Source organism: Silurus aristotelis (assembly GCF_946808225.1).
Source record: "Silurus aristotelis genome assembly, chromosome: 20".
Classification (NCBI taxonomy): Eukaryota; Metazoa; Chordata; class Actinopteri; order Siluriformes; family Siluridae; genus Silurus; species Silurus aristotelis.
This window is the reverse complement of record NC_139593.1, coordinates 19505791-19523177: the sequence shown is the minus strand read 5'-3', so window position 1 is coordinate 19523177 and position 17387 is coordinate 19505791. Positions and strand designations below refer to the sequence as shown.

The following is a 17387-nucleotide window of genomic DNA, read 5'->3' as shown; positions in this document are numbered from 1 at the left end:
AGGGTCAAAACAGCCCCAACACATGACAGGTAATTTTTCCCTGAAGCATCAAATGTTCCAATTTCCCAAACAAGATTTAAAACTTGGAAGTTCAGGAGGTACACAATGTAAGCTTGACACAGAGCAAGAGCTTGGCTCACTGCAACTGTTACAAACTGTGTAGTGTTATAGAATTTAAACTTGGGCCCCTTGGAGTAAATTTTAAAACTTCGGGCATTTGGATATTGTTTGCCTGCCTACTTATTTACTTTAGCAAATTTTCCTATTTGGTTCTAATGGTGTGCATTAATCTATTCACTGGGTGGCAATAATTCTGCTACCAGGTATCTTTTATGCGGAAATCCTATTTCCCGTGTTCTACGTGATCATTTTCGCACAATTTCTCTTCAGTTTCATTTTTCTTATTCGTTCCAACATTGCGTGAACTCTGAAATTTAATCGAGCGCCTCGTTCATCTTGGGCAGTCACATAAAGGCCAGTGTGTGAGAGACCCACCTTCGACTGTTCTTAAATATAAAAACCCAAAAAATAGGACGTGTGACGAGTGTGCATCTCACCATGTGTAAGTTTAATGAGCTTGCGTTAGTGCACGGTAGAGGTGAAGATCACAGACAAACAGCTGTTAGCTTGTCAGAGAGGACGCGGGCTAAATTAACCTGCCGCATCGGCGACGCTAGCTCGTTTACCGAGAACAAAAAAAAAAAATCACGCAGCCAAATGACTCACGCAAACCTCGTTCAACTAAACCCTAAATTACAGTGTCACAGTTGTAAGGGTTAGCGTTTTAATGCTTGCGTTCTGACAAGTGAAAGGCAGGCAGCGTCTGTTTACGCGCTACCTCGTCTCGTAGCACGCTCCATCTGTTAGCACTCTGCCTTATGCTCTTCAGCTGTCAGTGCTTTTGAACATTTGTTAGCTTCATCATCATCATGTAGCACTCTACGTCTTTTTTTTTTTTTTAGCACTGTATCATTGATTAGCACTAGTGTTTACCTATGTGATTTATCACAAATTAATCGGAGTAGTAACGCAGAGCAGAAAGAGAATCTCTGCTGTTTTTATATGCTCTGAAAAATAGTACTAGTCCCGAATAACACTTTTTATGAGCAGGTACGCCGGTTAGATAAAAATTTTTCTGGAAATGTAGTAAAATTAATAAATCCGCATATTCGCAATCCGCATATTTGATTTGGCACGTTTAACACTGGATTTCCTTCCTAACGCAACCCGGCCCATTTATCCGGGCTTGGAACCGGCACTAAGAGTGCACTGGCTTGTGCATCCCTAATAGCTGGATTCGTAAAAGTAAAAAAATAATGATTAAAAAAAAGTAAATTGCAGAGAATTGGCAACCCATAACACTGTTTTGCAAGGGGAAAGCCTCGAAAATAAAAGTAGATAAATCTGACCAGAAATGGGTCACGAATAAAGAAAAATTCAGTCCTGAGTGACTTAAGTTCTGAGTTTAAGCTGCAGTTTTTCAGAAAAACAGCTGGAGGTCAAAATTGCATTCGAATAATAAAAAAATTGCGATTATGCTCCAAAACTTTTATAGAAAATGTGATATAGCAATGAAAATGGTGCCACACCAATCATTATAAATGTATCTTTCTATTCCTACCATATAACAACTTTCATTTTATTCATTGACTTTCACGCCCCCCCCCCCCCCCATAAAAAACTGAACGATTTGTTGGTGGGTTGCCATTGCTGTGTAGCTTCCCAGGATATTAAGAAGGAACCAAAAAATTATACAGTTTTGAAGCTTATGAAATACGTGAATATCGGATAATTAAAGAATACGAGCTTTAACGTCAGATTGAACAACAGGGTTCCAATAAACTTCCATATGGTACCATTTTCAGTCTTCTACTGTACTTTGTTGAGAAGTTATGAGGCATCATGTTCATCAGAGACGCCCCCCAACCCCCCGATAATCTTCCAAAATTTGTAGACCAGCGTGACTGCTTCCAGAACCAGGTACTTTGTCTAGTACAGTTATTTTTATAATACCTAAATACACCTAGCGAGATATTTCGATTGCTGTTTTGATGAGGATGCTGAACCAAGAGTGTCCTCATGATTAGGGCCACATCAGTGACGTCCTATTAGTTTTAATCTGACTGACTGGTGATGCCTCATATCAGGTGGCTTCCATTTGGCATGTCAAAGACCACTGTCTGGAGAATTCTCCACAGTCACCGAAGAGCTATTATCCGAGTTATTTGTATCAGCAATGGAAGACGAGACACAAGCAGATGGCCATGAATTGCTCCAAAGCCCGCTGCCAATCCAGAGGGGGGGGGTTATTGATGTCACATCTGGATTAAAGCCCCAGGAGAACAATGGGTACTACAGAAACAGAAAGCTATTTTTACCGTTAGAGCTCCAAGCTGTGTGTGATGACCAGGCCAGGGTTCTGGATCATTTTCCTGGTTCAGGGTCATCGAGTACACCCCTTTGGTCAGGCAGGACCTATAACCACCTATTGGCTCTTTTCTTCTATGGCATAAGAAATATATCTCTGTCTTGAGAGCTTGTTATGCCAAACCAGCAGCCAGTGTCATTGCTGAGAAGATTTTCGAAATAATAAAAACCCCGATGGTGGTGAATTTGTGCCAGCAGAATTTGTGCCAGCAGAATTTGTGCCAACAGTTGGTACTTCATGTACCATCCTCCCCACCATATGTCTGGGGGTCAGGCAGGAACTTCCACCTGAGGAAGGCTCAAGAGAGCTCAGAATTTGAAGACGGGATCGAAGACAAAGCCAGAGGCGATGCTGTGCGAGGACAATGCTTTGCCGAGGTGTTCAGAGTAACTCATTCATAATTCTGCATTATTTTCCATCTTTAATTGTAGTTCAAATCCAGTTCTCACAATACCATTTTAGATCATTATTTTCTTTCTAATATATTCGTTGTTATACATCTATCTAGCTCTCCATCTGTCTTTCTTTTCCCAGTGTTTCCATGACTTATCAATGCCAGTATTAGAACGTAATGTTTTCCGAATTTTAAATACATTTCCTCATCGCCTCCTCAAACCACTCGACTCAAGCTTTCTTCGGTTTTCCGCCCTGCCTGTCTGCCCTCTCTGGTGTGTTTCAGGAGATGCACCGAGGTTCACCATGACACATTGATGAAATTAGGACAAGAGGCACAAAACGGAGCACTTCTGTCCTACGGCGTCATCCATGTGGGTGAACCATGGCCAGGTTGCTGCGCTACCATTTTCACTCCCAGACAGAGAAACAGAATACAGATGAATTGGTTTAATAAGCATGCACAAAGTTCTTTCTTAATTTGTCCAACAGGGCCGAAGTAGTAAAATAGGTTATCTGTCTTCCACGGACATTAGAAGCTTAAGTAAACTTCTCTCCAGCGAACTCTACACAGCATTTATGAAGAAATGCAAAACCTAAAATTGGTTCTGTTTTTATTTTTTATATATTTTTTTGTGAACAATAACAATAACAGGGGAAAAAAAAATTTCAATAAAATTAATTTAAAAAATTTATAAAAAATTAAATAAATCAAATAAATGCAAAACAATTCTTTATTATATTGATCGCATTAAATAAACGATTAAATAGTCGCTAATTAAATTGATTAAATAAAATGAAATAATGGAAAAATTTTATTAAATAATTCGTTAGACTCCATTTGGGTAATACGGATGTGTATATAAGTGTGTGTATTTATTTATTTTTTATATTTATTTAATGTTTAAAGATTTGTTCTACTTATTTATTCAGAAATTAATTCCTTCCATCCATCCTTCATTCGCTTACTCCCTCGAAGTAAGTGCGGAAATGTCAGGAATTTCTCCTTTGAAGAGAAATTCTTGAAGCTGTACATAAAACGCTGAGGAATCCATATCAGTAGATTAGATGCAAAAGCCAACTGTACAAACTGCTACGTCTCATTTTACTGATCTCATCAATCAGACTGAGACCTTCGTAATTTGGTCAACACCCAAACCCAAACATAGGGTTATATGTCCATCCGCATGCATGCCGAGGTTTCCCCGTCACCCCACCCATCATACTAAGGTTTGCCTTCTTACCATCTCTTACCAAGGTTTGCCATCTCTCACACACAAGCTGTCCACGTGACGTGAAAGAAAACCTCCATTGCTCCACTGGTCAGATGGAATTTATAGGGTATACATGGGTCAGCATTCTGTGATGATCTGTATGTTCTGACACGTTTCTCTTAAAAGCTTTTCACAACAATTCATCCAGTTATACAGTAGCTCTTCAATGGGATTGGACCACATGAGTTAAACCGTCGCTCCTCACGTTCATCAACGAGGAGCGAAGGAGTGTGTTGTTTTAGAGAATCTCTGACCTCATCACAACTTGGACCTTTAAAATCACTCTGTAATGAGATAAGCAATGATTTTTTCACTTCACGCACAGGTCGAGGGATGAAAAAACTCTCAGTATGGGTTTTTGCTGAAACTATCGGCAAAAACCCATACTGAGAGTTTTTTCTGGCTTCCGGTCTGCCGTCACTACGAGAGCGGCCTCTAGAGGCGAATCACCGACGCCACGGGTTTGATTGGTCAGGAGCGTAGAGATGTGCTGATCCGGTGTTAACCTTTCACTCTGTCAATCCATCCGTTCACCTCTCCCGTCCTCAACATCTGTTTCTGTCTACCCAACTGACTGATCGTCCACCGCAGGGCGTCTGTCCGTTCTATTTGTCTACCTGTAACATAATAGATTTGTCTAACAATCTAGTTATCTGGCTATATGACAGATGTTCAGGCAAATCCAGACATCAAATAGACAATCAGTCCAGATGTCAGTGTCCAACTTTCTATCTGTCTGTAATACAAACATAGAGCCAATAAATAGAGTGAGATGGACAGTCAGTCAGTCAGTCAGTCAGACAGACAGACAGACAGAGAGAGAGAGAGAGAGAGAGAGAGAGAGAGAGAGAGAGAGAGAGAGAGAGAGAAAGAGAGAGAGGTCCAAAGGGTCATACCCAGGACATTAGAAACAAACAGGCAGCTGCAGTCTCATCGATTCACAGAGAACACACACACACACACACACACACACGCATACACACGCACACACACACACGCACACACACACACACACACACACAGCTGCTGTGTCCTAATCCAGCGGCGCAGTGCTCGTTCATCTTTGCACTCTGGAGGATGAGAAGGGTGCAGCACATTAACCCTAATAAACGAGGGAAAAGACGGGAAAACCTACACAGAAACCCTAAACACACACACACACACACACACACACACACACACAAGCATGCACTGCTGAATCTAAAATACCCCCCCTCTCCATAAAAAAGAGCAATACTTTGACTTCAGGATGGGTTTTGATTCCAAATTTCCCCGTGTTCCATCTACCTGTCAACACCTGAGCCATGGGCTGTGTTCCAAATCGCACTGTCATACTGTGGAGTGCAGTATATTGGCAGTATATTGTAGATTGGAAATATTTGGACTATATATGGACAAATGTATTGGGACCCCTGACTTTTCCAGAAATAGGTGGTTCTTTCCAAAACTGTTACCACGAAGCTGAAGACACACAATCGTGTAGGACGATTTCGGGTGTGCTAGCAAGAAATGTTCTTACACTCCAGTGCTCATGGTAGTTCTCACTCTCTCTGTATTGTTTAAAGATTTATAATCACACACTTGATGTCACCCAAATGAGGATGGGGGTTCCCCTTTTGAGTCTGGTTCCTCTCAAGGTTTCTTCCTTATAACATCTAAGGGGGTTTTTCTTGCCACAGTCGCCACGGCTGCTCATCAGGGATGAATACACACCATTCACTTTAACTGTTAAATTCTGTAAAGCTGCTTCGAGACGATGTCTGTTGTGAAATACGCAATAGAAATAAACTTGACTTGCACAAAGAACAGCTTTGGGATGAATGTGAATGCTGATATATATATGGATATGTAGATCGAGTTGAAGCATCACAACACTACGGAGACCGGGGCGTGTCCTGAGAGTCAAATAGAATACAGATTAACATGGAAGAGGTAGAGCTATGTCTTCCTGGAGACACAACAGAAATCATCTGGTTTTATTTCATCTTGTTTGGTTTTTGTTGCATTGAAGTCAGAAGGCACTTAAGTAAATTGATGATTTGCTGTCTGTCAGTTGCAATGAAACAAAAGTAAATGATCTGTCCCATACCGAATCGCGGAGCACCATGCGTTCACCAATGAATCGAATCGTAGCAGCTTCTTATGTATCTTTAATAAATCCTTGAGATGCGAATCATATCGGACTCATTGATGGAGACGCACATGCTTTAAAAACATATATATGCTCGTCTCCTTGATCCGAGAAAATCTCCTTTCCACCTTCCCTCGTCTTGCTGCTCCCTTATCGCCTTGCTCCCTTGATCCGTAATTACTTTACCTTTTAGTCCTTTCCTCCCGTGTCCCATCCTCGCCCCATGCTTTATCGCTCCTTCATCCTCTCCTCGTTTTCCTTGTCTCCTTCTCCCTTTGCTCCATATATCCCCCTTGCTATCACCATCATCTCCACCTTGTAGCTTCAACGTCCTCTCGTCACCTTTCTACCATTTGTTCAAAGATCCCTAACTGGTTCCTTGTCATGTTGCTTCCTAATCTACTTCCGTCATTCATCGTAGGCTCTTGTGCCCTTGTTTGCTGTTTCATCCTTGCGGCTGCGGTTCCTTCTGCCAACCAGGTCGGATTTACTCATGATTACAGGGGAGTTAATGTGTTGATATTCCAGCAGCAGCACATCTTATTGCACATGAATCCCCTTATCCTGTGTGTGTGTGTGTGTGTGTGTGTGTTGGACGGTCCTCAGCTGTGCCCTCCGTCTGCGGGTCAGAGTATCTGAACGGAATGAGAGTCTGATGTTTGGGATGTGGCAACACACACACACACACACACACACACACACACACACACACACACACACACACACACACACACACTACATCACAGTGAAGGTAAATGCTGCTCTGTGTATGTGTGTGTGTGTGTGTGTGTGTGTGTGTGTGTGTGTGTGTGTGTGTGTGTGTGAGAGAGTGTGTGTGTGTGTGTGTGTGTGTGTGTGTGTGTGTGTGTGTGTGTGTGTAACTGATAACATAGCCATGACTAATATTTGATTGTTTTATTACTTTTCTGTAAGTGTATTCGGTGAGTTTTTCTCATTTCGGGTTCGACGGCACAGCGTAATAAATACGACTCCGTCTCGGAATTTAAATAAACGTCTGAACAGAAATTGAATTGAGTGATCTATGGCATTCTCTCTCTCTCTCTCTCTCTTTCTCTCTCTCTCTCTCTCTCTCTCTCTCTCTCTCTCTCGCTTATGTAGAGCTGTGTTCTACTACTAATCAAGTGTGTCATCTCGGTTGTGTAAAAAAAAAAAAAAGAAAAAATTACAATTCAATTTTGGAAAAGGTTCATTCATTGAATACTCATCATTGATACAGACAGAATAAGAGAAATAGAATACGATAGATAGATAGATAGATAGATAGATAGATAGATAGATAGATAGATAGATAGATAGATAGATAGATAGATAGATAGATAGATAGATAGATAGATAGATAAAAAAGAAGACACAGTATACATAGACAGCGAAGTGAGAGACAGACAGACGAATCCTAACAGACTGACGGTTAGAGAGAGAAAAATAAATAGTGTGTTAATTATTTACATTATTAACATAATGATGGATAGAAAGAGAGAATGAAAAGGACCGGGACTGAAAGACTGATAAACAAACACAAAGAGAGACAGACAGAAATAGACAAACGGATAGAAAGATAGGCTGCCAAGCAGACATACACACAGACACCTCGCTGACAGACAGACAGACAGACAGACAGACAGACAGACAGACAGACAGACAGACAGACAGACAGACAGACAGAAAAAACAGATTAGTGTTTGCACAATGCAGACAGATTGTGTGTGTAAGAAAGATTGAGAGAGATACAGTAGAGAAATACAAAGGATGACAGCTCCATGAAGACAGATGGATGAATAGAGAGACAAACAGACAGGTACATAGAAAACTAACTGGATAACAAAAGGGAAAGACAGATTAATAAATGGATGGATGAATGGATTGAATTTATATAATGTATATATATATATTGATTCAAATAATGAGTACGATCCTCCTGTGCTTAAAACCCTGATTTGATCACTGTAATTGATTTGTATTAAATGTATGACTGTAGCTGAATAAATATCGAAACTAATAATTAAGATCATTATTTCAGCGCCGTGACATCATCCGCAGTGATGCGCTGTTTACATCTCTGTCTCTTCACACTGAGGATAATGCGATGAAACCTGGAATGAGACGAGCACTAAGGTGAGAAACTTCAAGGAGCAATGTGTGAATAACCGCAGCGCCCCCATCGGGCCGAGCTGAGGAATTGCACCCTGACTGCTGGTCTGGAAGGCCGGGAAGCTGCAGGGTTCTCCCTCCGCAAACATAATCCTGATTTATTATTAATAAAAAAGAGCTAAACAGCACTCCAGATCAATGTTTACATCCAGGTTAAACGTCCGGGAATCCCTTTAAACGCATTAATCTCGCTTCAGAGCTTCACAAGGAGCAGAGTTTAGACAGCCGTGTATGTGTGTGTGTGTGTGTGTGTGTATATATATATATATATATATATATATATATATATATATATATATATATATATATATATATATACACACCTGTGCATGAAACTCACACACCACAGACACAAATATATATACATTATATTATATATACTCAGCACAAATTGAATAATGTCTTTAAGTCTATATATTACTTTATTTTATTCTGCTAGTTTTTATAGTTTTCATTCATTTTTTTTTCTTCAAATTTCTTTATATCACCGTAAACTATGATGCTTAGCAATAAAGATAATTATGATTCTGAGATCATATATATATATATATATATTATATATATATATATCATATATATATAAACTAAGATATATATATATCTTAGTTTACTGAGAAATGAAGGTTACAGATCAATGGCAATCTTCTGTATTTATTCAGCTCTTAGTTGTTTCTCACGGTTCTTCATCCCGTTTCAAATTCTATTCTCCATCTTTTTACCTTTTTAAAGATTTCAGCCGTATGCTAGTTTCGCCTCTGAATCGCTACAAAGATATTGGTATAGTGTGTAAAATTCACCAGCGAAGTTGTCAATGTCGGTTGAATGTGCGATTCTCGTGAAGAGTGTAATCATTGTGCTCGACGATTAGCTTTTGTTGGACAGGTCCACGTTTTCAGGATTAGCTAAACTAGCCGAATAGCAAAGACACTATTAACTTAGCTACGACTGGATACTCCTGTGCTCATTCCAGATGTTCCTAACGGAGAACCAGAACTAATTTTATAATAAGTATTTCTACATTTTTTAAAAATATAAATAATGGTTTAATTTGCATACCTGGTAATGCTAGACAGCTGGCTACTGGGTAACATAAAGCGTCCTGATTTACATCGATTTTTTATATTCAGTTATACAATATATGACACCGGAACATTTGATCGCTATGTGCTTCTTTTTAACATCCTATTTCACATTAAGTCCCGATTTGCTGTTATAATAACCTCCACTGTTCTGGGAAAATGGTCCACTAGATTTCTGTGGAGATTCATCCATTCACTCGAATTTAAGTCGTGTACTGTTGATGTAGGTGAGAAGGTGAGGAGGTCTGAGGTGCAGTCAGCGTCCACAGTCATCCCAAAAGGTGTTCGAGAGGGTCTATAGCTCTATAGCAGGTCGCTCGAGAGTCACTCGAACCCATTTAAACTTTATCTTCATGAAGCTGGAAATGTCATGCTGGCACATCCGAAGACTTCCTGTACAATTGAATGGTAACAGTTTGGTTAAGAATCACATACGGCTGGAAAAGTCAGGTGACTCACTACATTTGTACATACAGTGAATAAAGTTTTGCCAGTTTTAATAGTAGATAATAGTAATTATGCTAACTGACTAGCGGATACATTTTAAAGTCGTCGCACACTTCCTCAATGTTAAAGTCACAATCTGAACTACATTGACTTGATTTTATTACACGTTCAAGTCCAAATCTAAAAATGTCTGTAATTTACTGTTTTTTTTGTTTGTTTGTTTTTGGCTAGTTAGCTGACCTGAGGTAACCTGAGAGGATTTGAAGTATTGATCATAAAAATCACTGATTAAAGGAGCTAGCTAGAAAAGCCGAGATAACGTGACAGGATTTTTAACTTATATTTATGTTTTAAAGGATTATCCATATCGATTACAAAAAAAAATCCTAAACTGTGGTCATTCCACAGCGTTTCTGAAAGGATTTTAGAGTAAAATCGATATATTTTAAAGTATTATCCATAACAATCACTGTAAAGATCCACTATCTAGCTAAACTGAGGTAACCTGACAGGATTTTGGATCATTATGAAGATGAGAAGAACACTCCCGGGACGGCGAACCTCAACATTTTTTAAATCTCCACACGGCTCTAAATGTGCGAGGACATATTTCCTCCACTAACGGTTTTTAGAGGTCAATTATGGAGCGCTAGATGTTAAAAAAGAGCAGCACACGGAGGCTAAGCGTAATTCGCAGCTTTTAGGTGTGACAAGGGACAGTGAAGTGGCCATTAAAATCCTAAAACGGATCTAAAAATCACAAGGCTTCGTATCAACAGTTGTACAGTAGATATTAGAGCTGGAAGAAGCGTCAGAAGGGCAAGAGGACACGGAAGCGTCGGGACGAGGAGATGAATAACGAGCGAGGTAATGAAACAAGGGAGGAAGGGCTTGGGAGATAAGAGAGAAAGGAGAAGAAGGGAACACGCACATGACCGGAGAGGAGCGCATGAGGAAGAAAGGGGAGAAGGACTCAAAAGGAAATGAAGGGGGGGAGACAAAAAAAATGGAAGACGGAACGAGAATAATGGGATGATGAAATGAGGACATGAGGAAGTGAGAGGGACAAGGGAATAATGCCTTTTTCCAAAAGTCATTTTTCTTCTTCGGTCTTTGTGATGTGATGTGATGTGTGTGTGTGTGTGTGTGTGTGTGTGTGTGTGTGTGTGTGTGTGTGTGTGTGTGTGTGTGAGAGAGAGACTCACAAATCAAACATCAAATTTACTGAACCCCTGCAGGGAGACTGATGTTTAAGCGGACATTTCTGTCATAAGTAAATGAGACCTGGGACATTTTGCCAACTTGCTATCGAATTCAAATCAAATAACTTGTGGCTAAATTCCCAGGAGGCGGAGCTTCATGTACACAAGACAGGAATGGAGGCGGCGTCAAAGAGAAAACCAATCATACACGTGAATAGCGTCAGCGTACAAACATAGTCATGAAGACTTTTGCACACACGTGGATCAACAGGGCCCGTGGATTCCGTCTCGACATCATCGATGATGTCACGTTTTACCTGACTGTTGTGATTACCATGGAAACAGCACCTTTTTAATGCTCTATTTTTCTCCCACACACTACCCAGGGAAAGTTCTCGCTCTGGTGGCCCATTGTTACACTCTGTGTGTACGTAGTGTGTTAGTGTTGCACCTCTTGACCACGTCATTTCCGTTCCAGCAGGCGAGTCCGTCAGTTGACGCCAGCTCTCGAACACACATCTGGTCGGCCAGACCGCCGTAAAATGCCCGATAGTGACGTAGAGATGTCAGGAATTCCCTGCACACACATACACAAACACACACACGTTTTAATCCCTGTTAGAGCCTCTTTCATGTTTAGGTCATCTTTTTTATGTCTATGTGTTAATCTGCTACCACCTGGTGTACACGATAGGAACTGCAACAAATTCGATATATTAAGCACCGTCAAGGTTTTTGACAATGTATTTTCTTGTTATGATTCAATTTTAAATTTTATTAAATTATCTTGATGTGTTTTAGCTTTATATATTAAGGAACCATGATGTGTATTATATTAATATTAATGTCAACACTATTAAGAGTAATTGGATAAATACCAAGAAAATTCAATCTCCTGCTGGACACAATGTCTGATTAAAATAATGCAAAATATTTGAAAAATATTTATATTAAATAAACATATTCATTTAAAGGATTTAAAGGTTTGAAAGAAAATATAGCCTGTTGTGTTTTACAGCATGTAAAGCTGTGACTTTCTTGGTCACCTCGTTTTTTTGTTTGTTAGTTTGTTTGAATAATAATAATATTGACATCTACTCATTATAAAGTCGTGCAATGCTAACTCTGTCACCTATACACACGCTATTTAAGTGAATAAAAAAAATCTTCTTACCAAGCCAGATACACTATATGGACAAAATTTGACACCATTGTTTAAGATGTTTTTGGATGTGGGAGCATTCAGAGACCCTGAGACACATTGTGTTAGTGAAGTCAGGTACTGATGTATGACAGGTGAGGAGGCCTGGGGTGCAATCAGTGTTCACATTAATCCCAAAGGTGTTCAAAAGTTTTATAGCAGGATATCTTCCTTACACTTTAAACCCTGTACAATTGCATGCTTGCGATTTTGTGGTGAAGAATCAGATACGGTTGGGGGAAAAATTTGTTTTAATACCTTTTTTCCCACGAAAAGATTTAAGAATAAAATCGATCATACTTTGGCGTTAATGTGTTTAAGATGCAGTTGATCGGTTTGTCCAGCAGGTGGCACAAAAACACAATTGAATGCAAAATGATTCCGAACCCAAAGTTCCACACGCACAACAAAAAAAGTTGTGTTTCCTACTTTTTTTAAAGTATTAAATATTTAATTAAAAGTAAAACAAAAAGAACAAAGGTCTAAGATGTACCTTCTTTTGTGACTCAGGGTGTCTTCTGGGGTTTTCTCTGGGGTTTCGAGATGTAGCGTGTCGCTTACGGGTCTCTGTTGGATGTGACCAAAGTGTACAGGTTCTCCACACAGACTACGGACCTACACCACCAACACACACACACACACACACACACACACACACAAACACACACAAAGACAATATATAGTGGTTAGAGAATTATTAGATAATGGTCACAAGTCCCTATGTGAACAAACAACAAAAAAGTAATGTCATGAAAGTGTGTGATTAGCCGTTGGAACCCCTCATGGTGCTTTCCTGACCTGTGATTTGAGTTTGGCAGCGTTCTTGGTCATGTGCCCTACAGCATCGGTGATGAGTGGCGGGATCGATGCAATGACGTGCTCGAGCTCGTCCCCGTCTTGCATGCGTGCTGAGAGCGCCTCCAGCGAGCGCACAAATTCCTGCCAGTGGGCATCGAGCTCAGCAAGACTGGCGAGGCAGCCACGCAGCACGTTCAGGCAGTAACCCATACACGGCTTACTGTCCGTCAGGGCCTGGCACAGCGGGCAGTAACGCATGCGCATTAAGGCTCGTCGGCACTCGCGGCTTGGCTGAGCGTGGTCTGTGGTGTTGATGACCTCAGCCGCGAGGTGCATCGACTGCAGAAACGTGCGCTCCGTCTCCGAAGCACGCGACACCAGCGCAGCGAGGCGTATCGGGGCGTTACCGTAGGCCGCTGCGCGACGCCCAACTGAACGTACACACTCTTGGTAGACAGGATCCAAAGGTGCCATGTCTCGCTTCTCAAGCTGGTCATAGACCAATGGGAAAAGTGCTTGAAAAAAACGTTGTGTTGCTTCTTCTAGGTTAAGCTCCGCCCCCAGCAGAAAAAGACCAACATCGGTAATGAGTTCGGCCAACGGAGAGGAAGCACGCGAGCCGAGTTCGCCATATAAAACTCTCAAGAGGGCAGAGGTGTGGCTCTGTACTTCACGCGCCACAGAGTCTAGTGTTTCTGGAGAGACACAGAAAGAGACAAACTGAATGAATATTGATGATACAACAATAATTATAAAAAATGATTAACATAGGAAACTGAAGGGTCACTTGCTAATAGCTGCAAAACACGGTGGCATTTATATACAGACCTTTAATTGGCAGTTTAGATTAGCAAGCTCCTCCTCCAACCATTCTAAAACCTACAAGCTCCTCCTACAACCAACTGGAGACCTACAAGCTACTCCCACAACCTTCGTGAGACCTACAAACTCCTCCTTCTGGCATACAAAAGACCTTTAAGCTTTTCCTTCAGCCACCCTAAAACCTACAAGTTCCTCCTACAACCATCCTGAGACCTACAAGTTCTCCTACAACCATTCTGAGACCTACAAGCTCCTCCCACAACCATCCCAAGACCTAAAATCGTCTCCTCTTTCCATTCCAAGACCAACAAGTTCCTCCTCCAACCATCCTGAGCCCTACAAGCTCCTCGTTCAGCCATCCTGAGACCTACAAACTCCTCCTTCCTCACATACAAAAGACCTATAGGCTCCTCCTTCAGCTGGCCTGACTCCTACAAGTTTCTTCTTCAGCCATCCTGAGACCAACAAGTTCCTCCTACAACCATCCTGAGACCTACAAGTTCTTCCTACAACCATCCTGAGACCTACAAGTTCTTCCTACAACCATCCTGAGCCCTACAAGCTCCTCGTTCAGCCATCCTGAGACCTACAAACTCCTCCTACTGGCATACAGAAAACCTATGAGCTCCTCCTTCAGCTAGCCTGACTCCTACAAGTCTTTCCTTCAGCCATCCTAAAACCTACAAGGTTGTCCTACAACCACCCTGAGACCTACAAGTTCTTTCTACAACCATCCTGAGACCTACACGTTCTTCCTACAACCATTCTGAGACCTAGAAGCTCCTCCTTCAGCCATCCTGAGACCTACTAGTTCTTCCTACAACCATTCTGAAACCTACAAGTTCCTCCTCCAACCATCCTGAGCCCTACAAGCTCCTCGTTCAGCCATCCTGAGACCTACAATTTTCTCCTCATGTCATCCTAAGACCTAAAAGCTCCTCCTACAACCATCCTGAAACCTACAAACCTACCTGAAAGCTTCTCCTTCAACTGACTTGTTTACCTACATGTCTGTCTTTTTGTCTACGCTGTGACTCACTGAAGTCTTAAGTTTCACCTTCCAAAATATCTTGACTGTTGCGATGGACACAGATGAGGTTCCCCAAACACACAGAGATCAGATTCTCTTCCACTCACACCTGTTTCATTTCTTTCTTTTATAATTTTACAGTTTATCCTGCCCTCTTTCATTTTTCCCTTCGTTCCATCTTCAATTACACATCACTCCTTTTTCATCTTTTACTTGAACCTTTCTTTGAAGACCCAAACCACAAACTTCTTTCATTCTTTCTCTTGTCAAAGTTTTTAAGTTACACCTCTTTTTAAACCCTGTCCATCCCTCTATCCGTTTGTTTGCAGCGCAGATCATCGTCTGTGTGAGGAAACTCTTTGTGTTAAACAGGGTCATGCAAATCAGTCACATGGTTTAGCCGGTTTTCAACTTCACATGGAAGGAGAAAACAGAGATAAAACCAAGAGGAAACACATGATTTGTGATGAAGGGGAAAAAGAAAAACAGGATTTGTGCCACAATGTAGAGCAGGATTTTGAGATTCATATGTGAGTTCCATATTCCACACTGACACTCCATTTGCTATAATAATATCCTTCACTCATCTGGGCAGATGTTCCACTAGATTTTTTGGGGAGATTTGTAGAGATTCATTGAGTTTAGAAATCTATAGCAGAAGATCTTTCATCCAAACCAAAAATCCATATAAAGTGCCTCCAGCAGTTTGGTGAAGAACCACAAATAGCTGGGAAAAGTCAGAATACTCCTGTCTATATGTTGTATTTGAAAAAATAGTGTTTCTAGAAAAAGTTTCTAGAGTTCTTCAAATGCTCATGGACTTCTGGGATTTCTTTATTGAATAATAAAAAATAATAATTTGATGCATTTCCTGAAATATAGGAGTAGCTTGGAATATTTATGGGGTCCAAGTAAAGGTTTGCAAACTTGTGCTTTTCCAGATTAAATCTGGAGCCTTTGATCATATGGCTTGGGACGTTTCTCCAATAGTGGCCATGCACGTTCTTCATACGAGGTGATATCAAAAGTTTCGAGATGCACTCCGTTTACAAGAAAGTACTTTATTTATTTCCGTTTACAAGCTATCACCTTCGAAACAGCCTCCTTGCACAACAATATGGGACAAGACTTCTTTTCCCAAGTGTGTCGAGCACCTTCTGCGTTTTCGCACCGGATCTCCGCACCGCTGTCAAATCGTCGACCTTTGGGCTGGATCTTTTATCTTCAGGAAGAGGGTAAAGTCCGCATGTAGCCAAATCTGGCAAAAGTGAGATTATGTGGATCGTTTTCCGTCGATCATCACGCACCTGAATAGTTTCGACATTTTTAAGTTTTAAGTCGTTGAAGTTCTTCGTGATCTCCCGTCGTCTTCCGGTGATGTTCTTCACTCTCGAGGCGGTTTCGCGCAGAATTTCACCTTTGCTCATTGAAGTATGGCCGGAATAGCACCAGTTAGCACAATTACTCTCGAAACTTTTTTGTTTTAGAAAGGCATCGAATTATACAACTTTTATAGCACCAAGAACTGGTATCTCTTCCAAGGACCCTATAAGAACCATGTTGTGGCATCAGACCGGCGAACACCGCCGTATTAAACCAGGTTACGAGGAATCTGAGCTAAACAAAGAAACCAACCAACAGGATTAGACATCAGTCTCTTCAGTAGTGCGCCTCCTCCATTTCCTTGGCTACGCGATCCAGTTAGTTAAAGAGTGCGAGTTAATTAGGAGACAGAGGAGCCTCTCCGCTGAGAGGCGAGAAAATCCGTTAAGAGTTAATCACTTAATGTCTCGCTCGCCCGATTCAATTACGCCGAGCGCGCTTTTGTTCCAGCGCTGCCTGGTGTTAATGAAACACAGCCGCTCGGGCGCTGGGAGAACGAAGGAGGAACAATAGCACGTCGAGTCATTAGCAGTCGTCTTCTGTGATGATACAAGTTTTCACTTTTTGTCCCCACACACACAATGATGGAACAAACGAAGCATGGTGTTCATTATGCTCGCCAGCATGTCGTCTTCAGCAGCAGCTTAACAAAGACAAGATTTTTCTTTCTTTTTGATACAAATGGGAAGAGTTTCACCTCTGACTGTTAGAAAAAAAGCACTGACACTGGAGACTCCTTCCATACAAGAAAAACATCTAGACAAGTCTCCAGATGAGTAATTCTTAAACCAAGCACCTAATTGGCAAATGCACCGACCAATCAGAATTCAGCAGCTTTTTATCTAGAAAATTTAATAAAAAATCTACTTGTAATATAATATATATGTACAGAACTTTCAGAGTTCGATCAGGAACGTATTAAGAGGCGGACCTCAAATTTGTTTAGTCTCCGCCTCCCACGTGCTCGCAGTTTCACTGTTTTTTATTTTATTTTTATTATTATTGAACTTGAAAACATACAAAACAATGC

At 41.0% G+C, this 17387-nt stretch overlaps 1 protein-coding gene across 3 annotated transcripts in view; it reads right to left on the bottom strand.

The window, feature by feature from the left end:
• The window catches only part of gpc5a (glypican 5a), a 99470-nt gene that overhangs the window by 67182 nt on the left and 14901 nt on the right, over positions 1-17387 (bottom strand). For all 3 annotated transcript variants that reach the window (XM_083522333.1, XM_083522331.1, XM_083522332.1), the window contains exons 4-6: positions 13123-13817; positions 12818-12939; positions 11575-11700 (exon numbers count right to left, since the gene is read on the bottom strand). In XM_083522333.1, coding sequence (XP_083378459.1) covers positions 11575-11700; positions 12818-12939; positions 13123-13817 — 943 coding nt within the window. The remainder of the gene's footprint in view (positions 1-11574; positions 11701-12817; positions 12940-13122; positions 13818-17387) is intronic.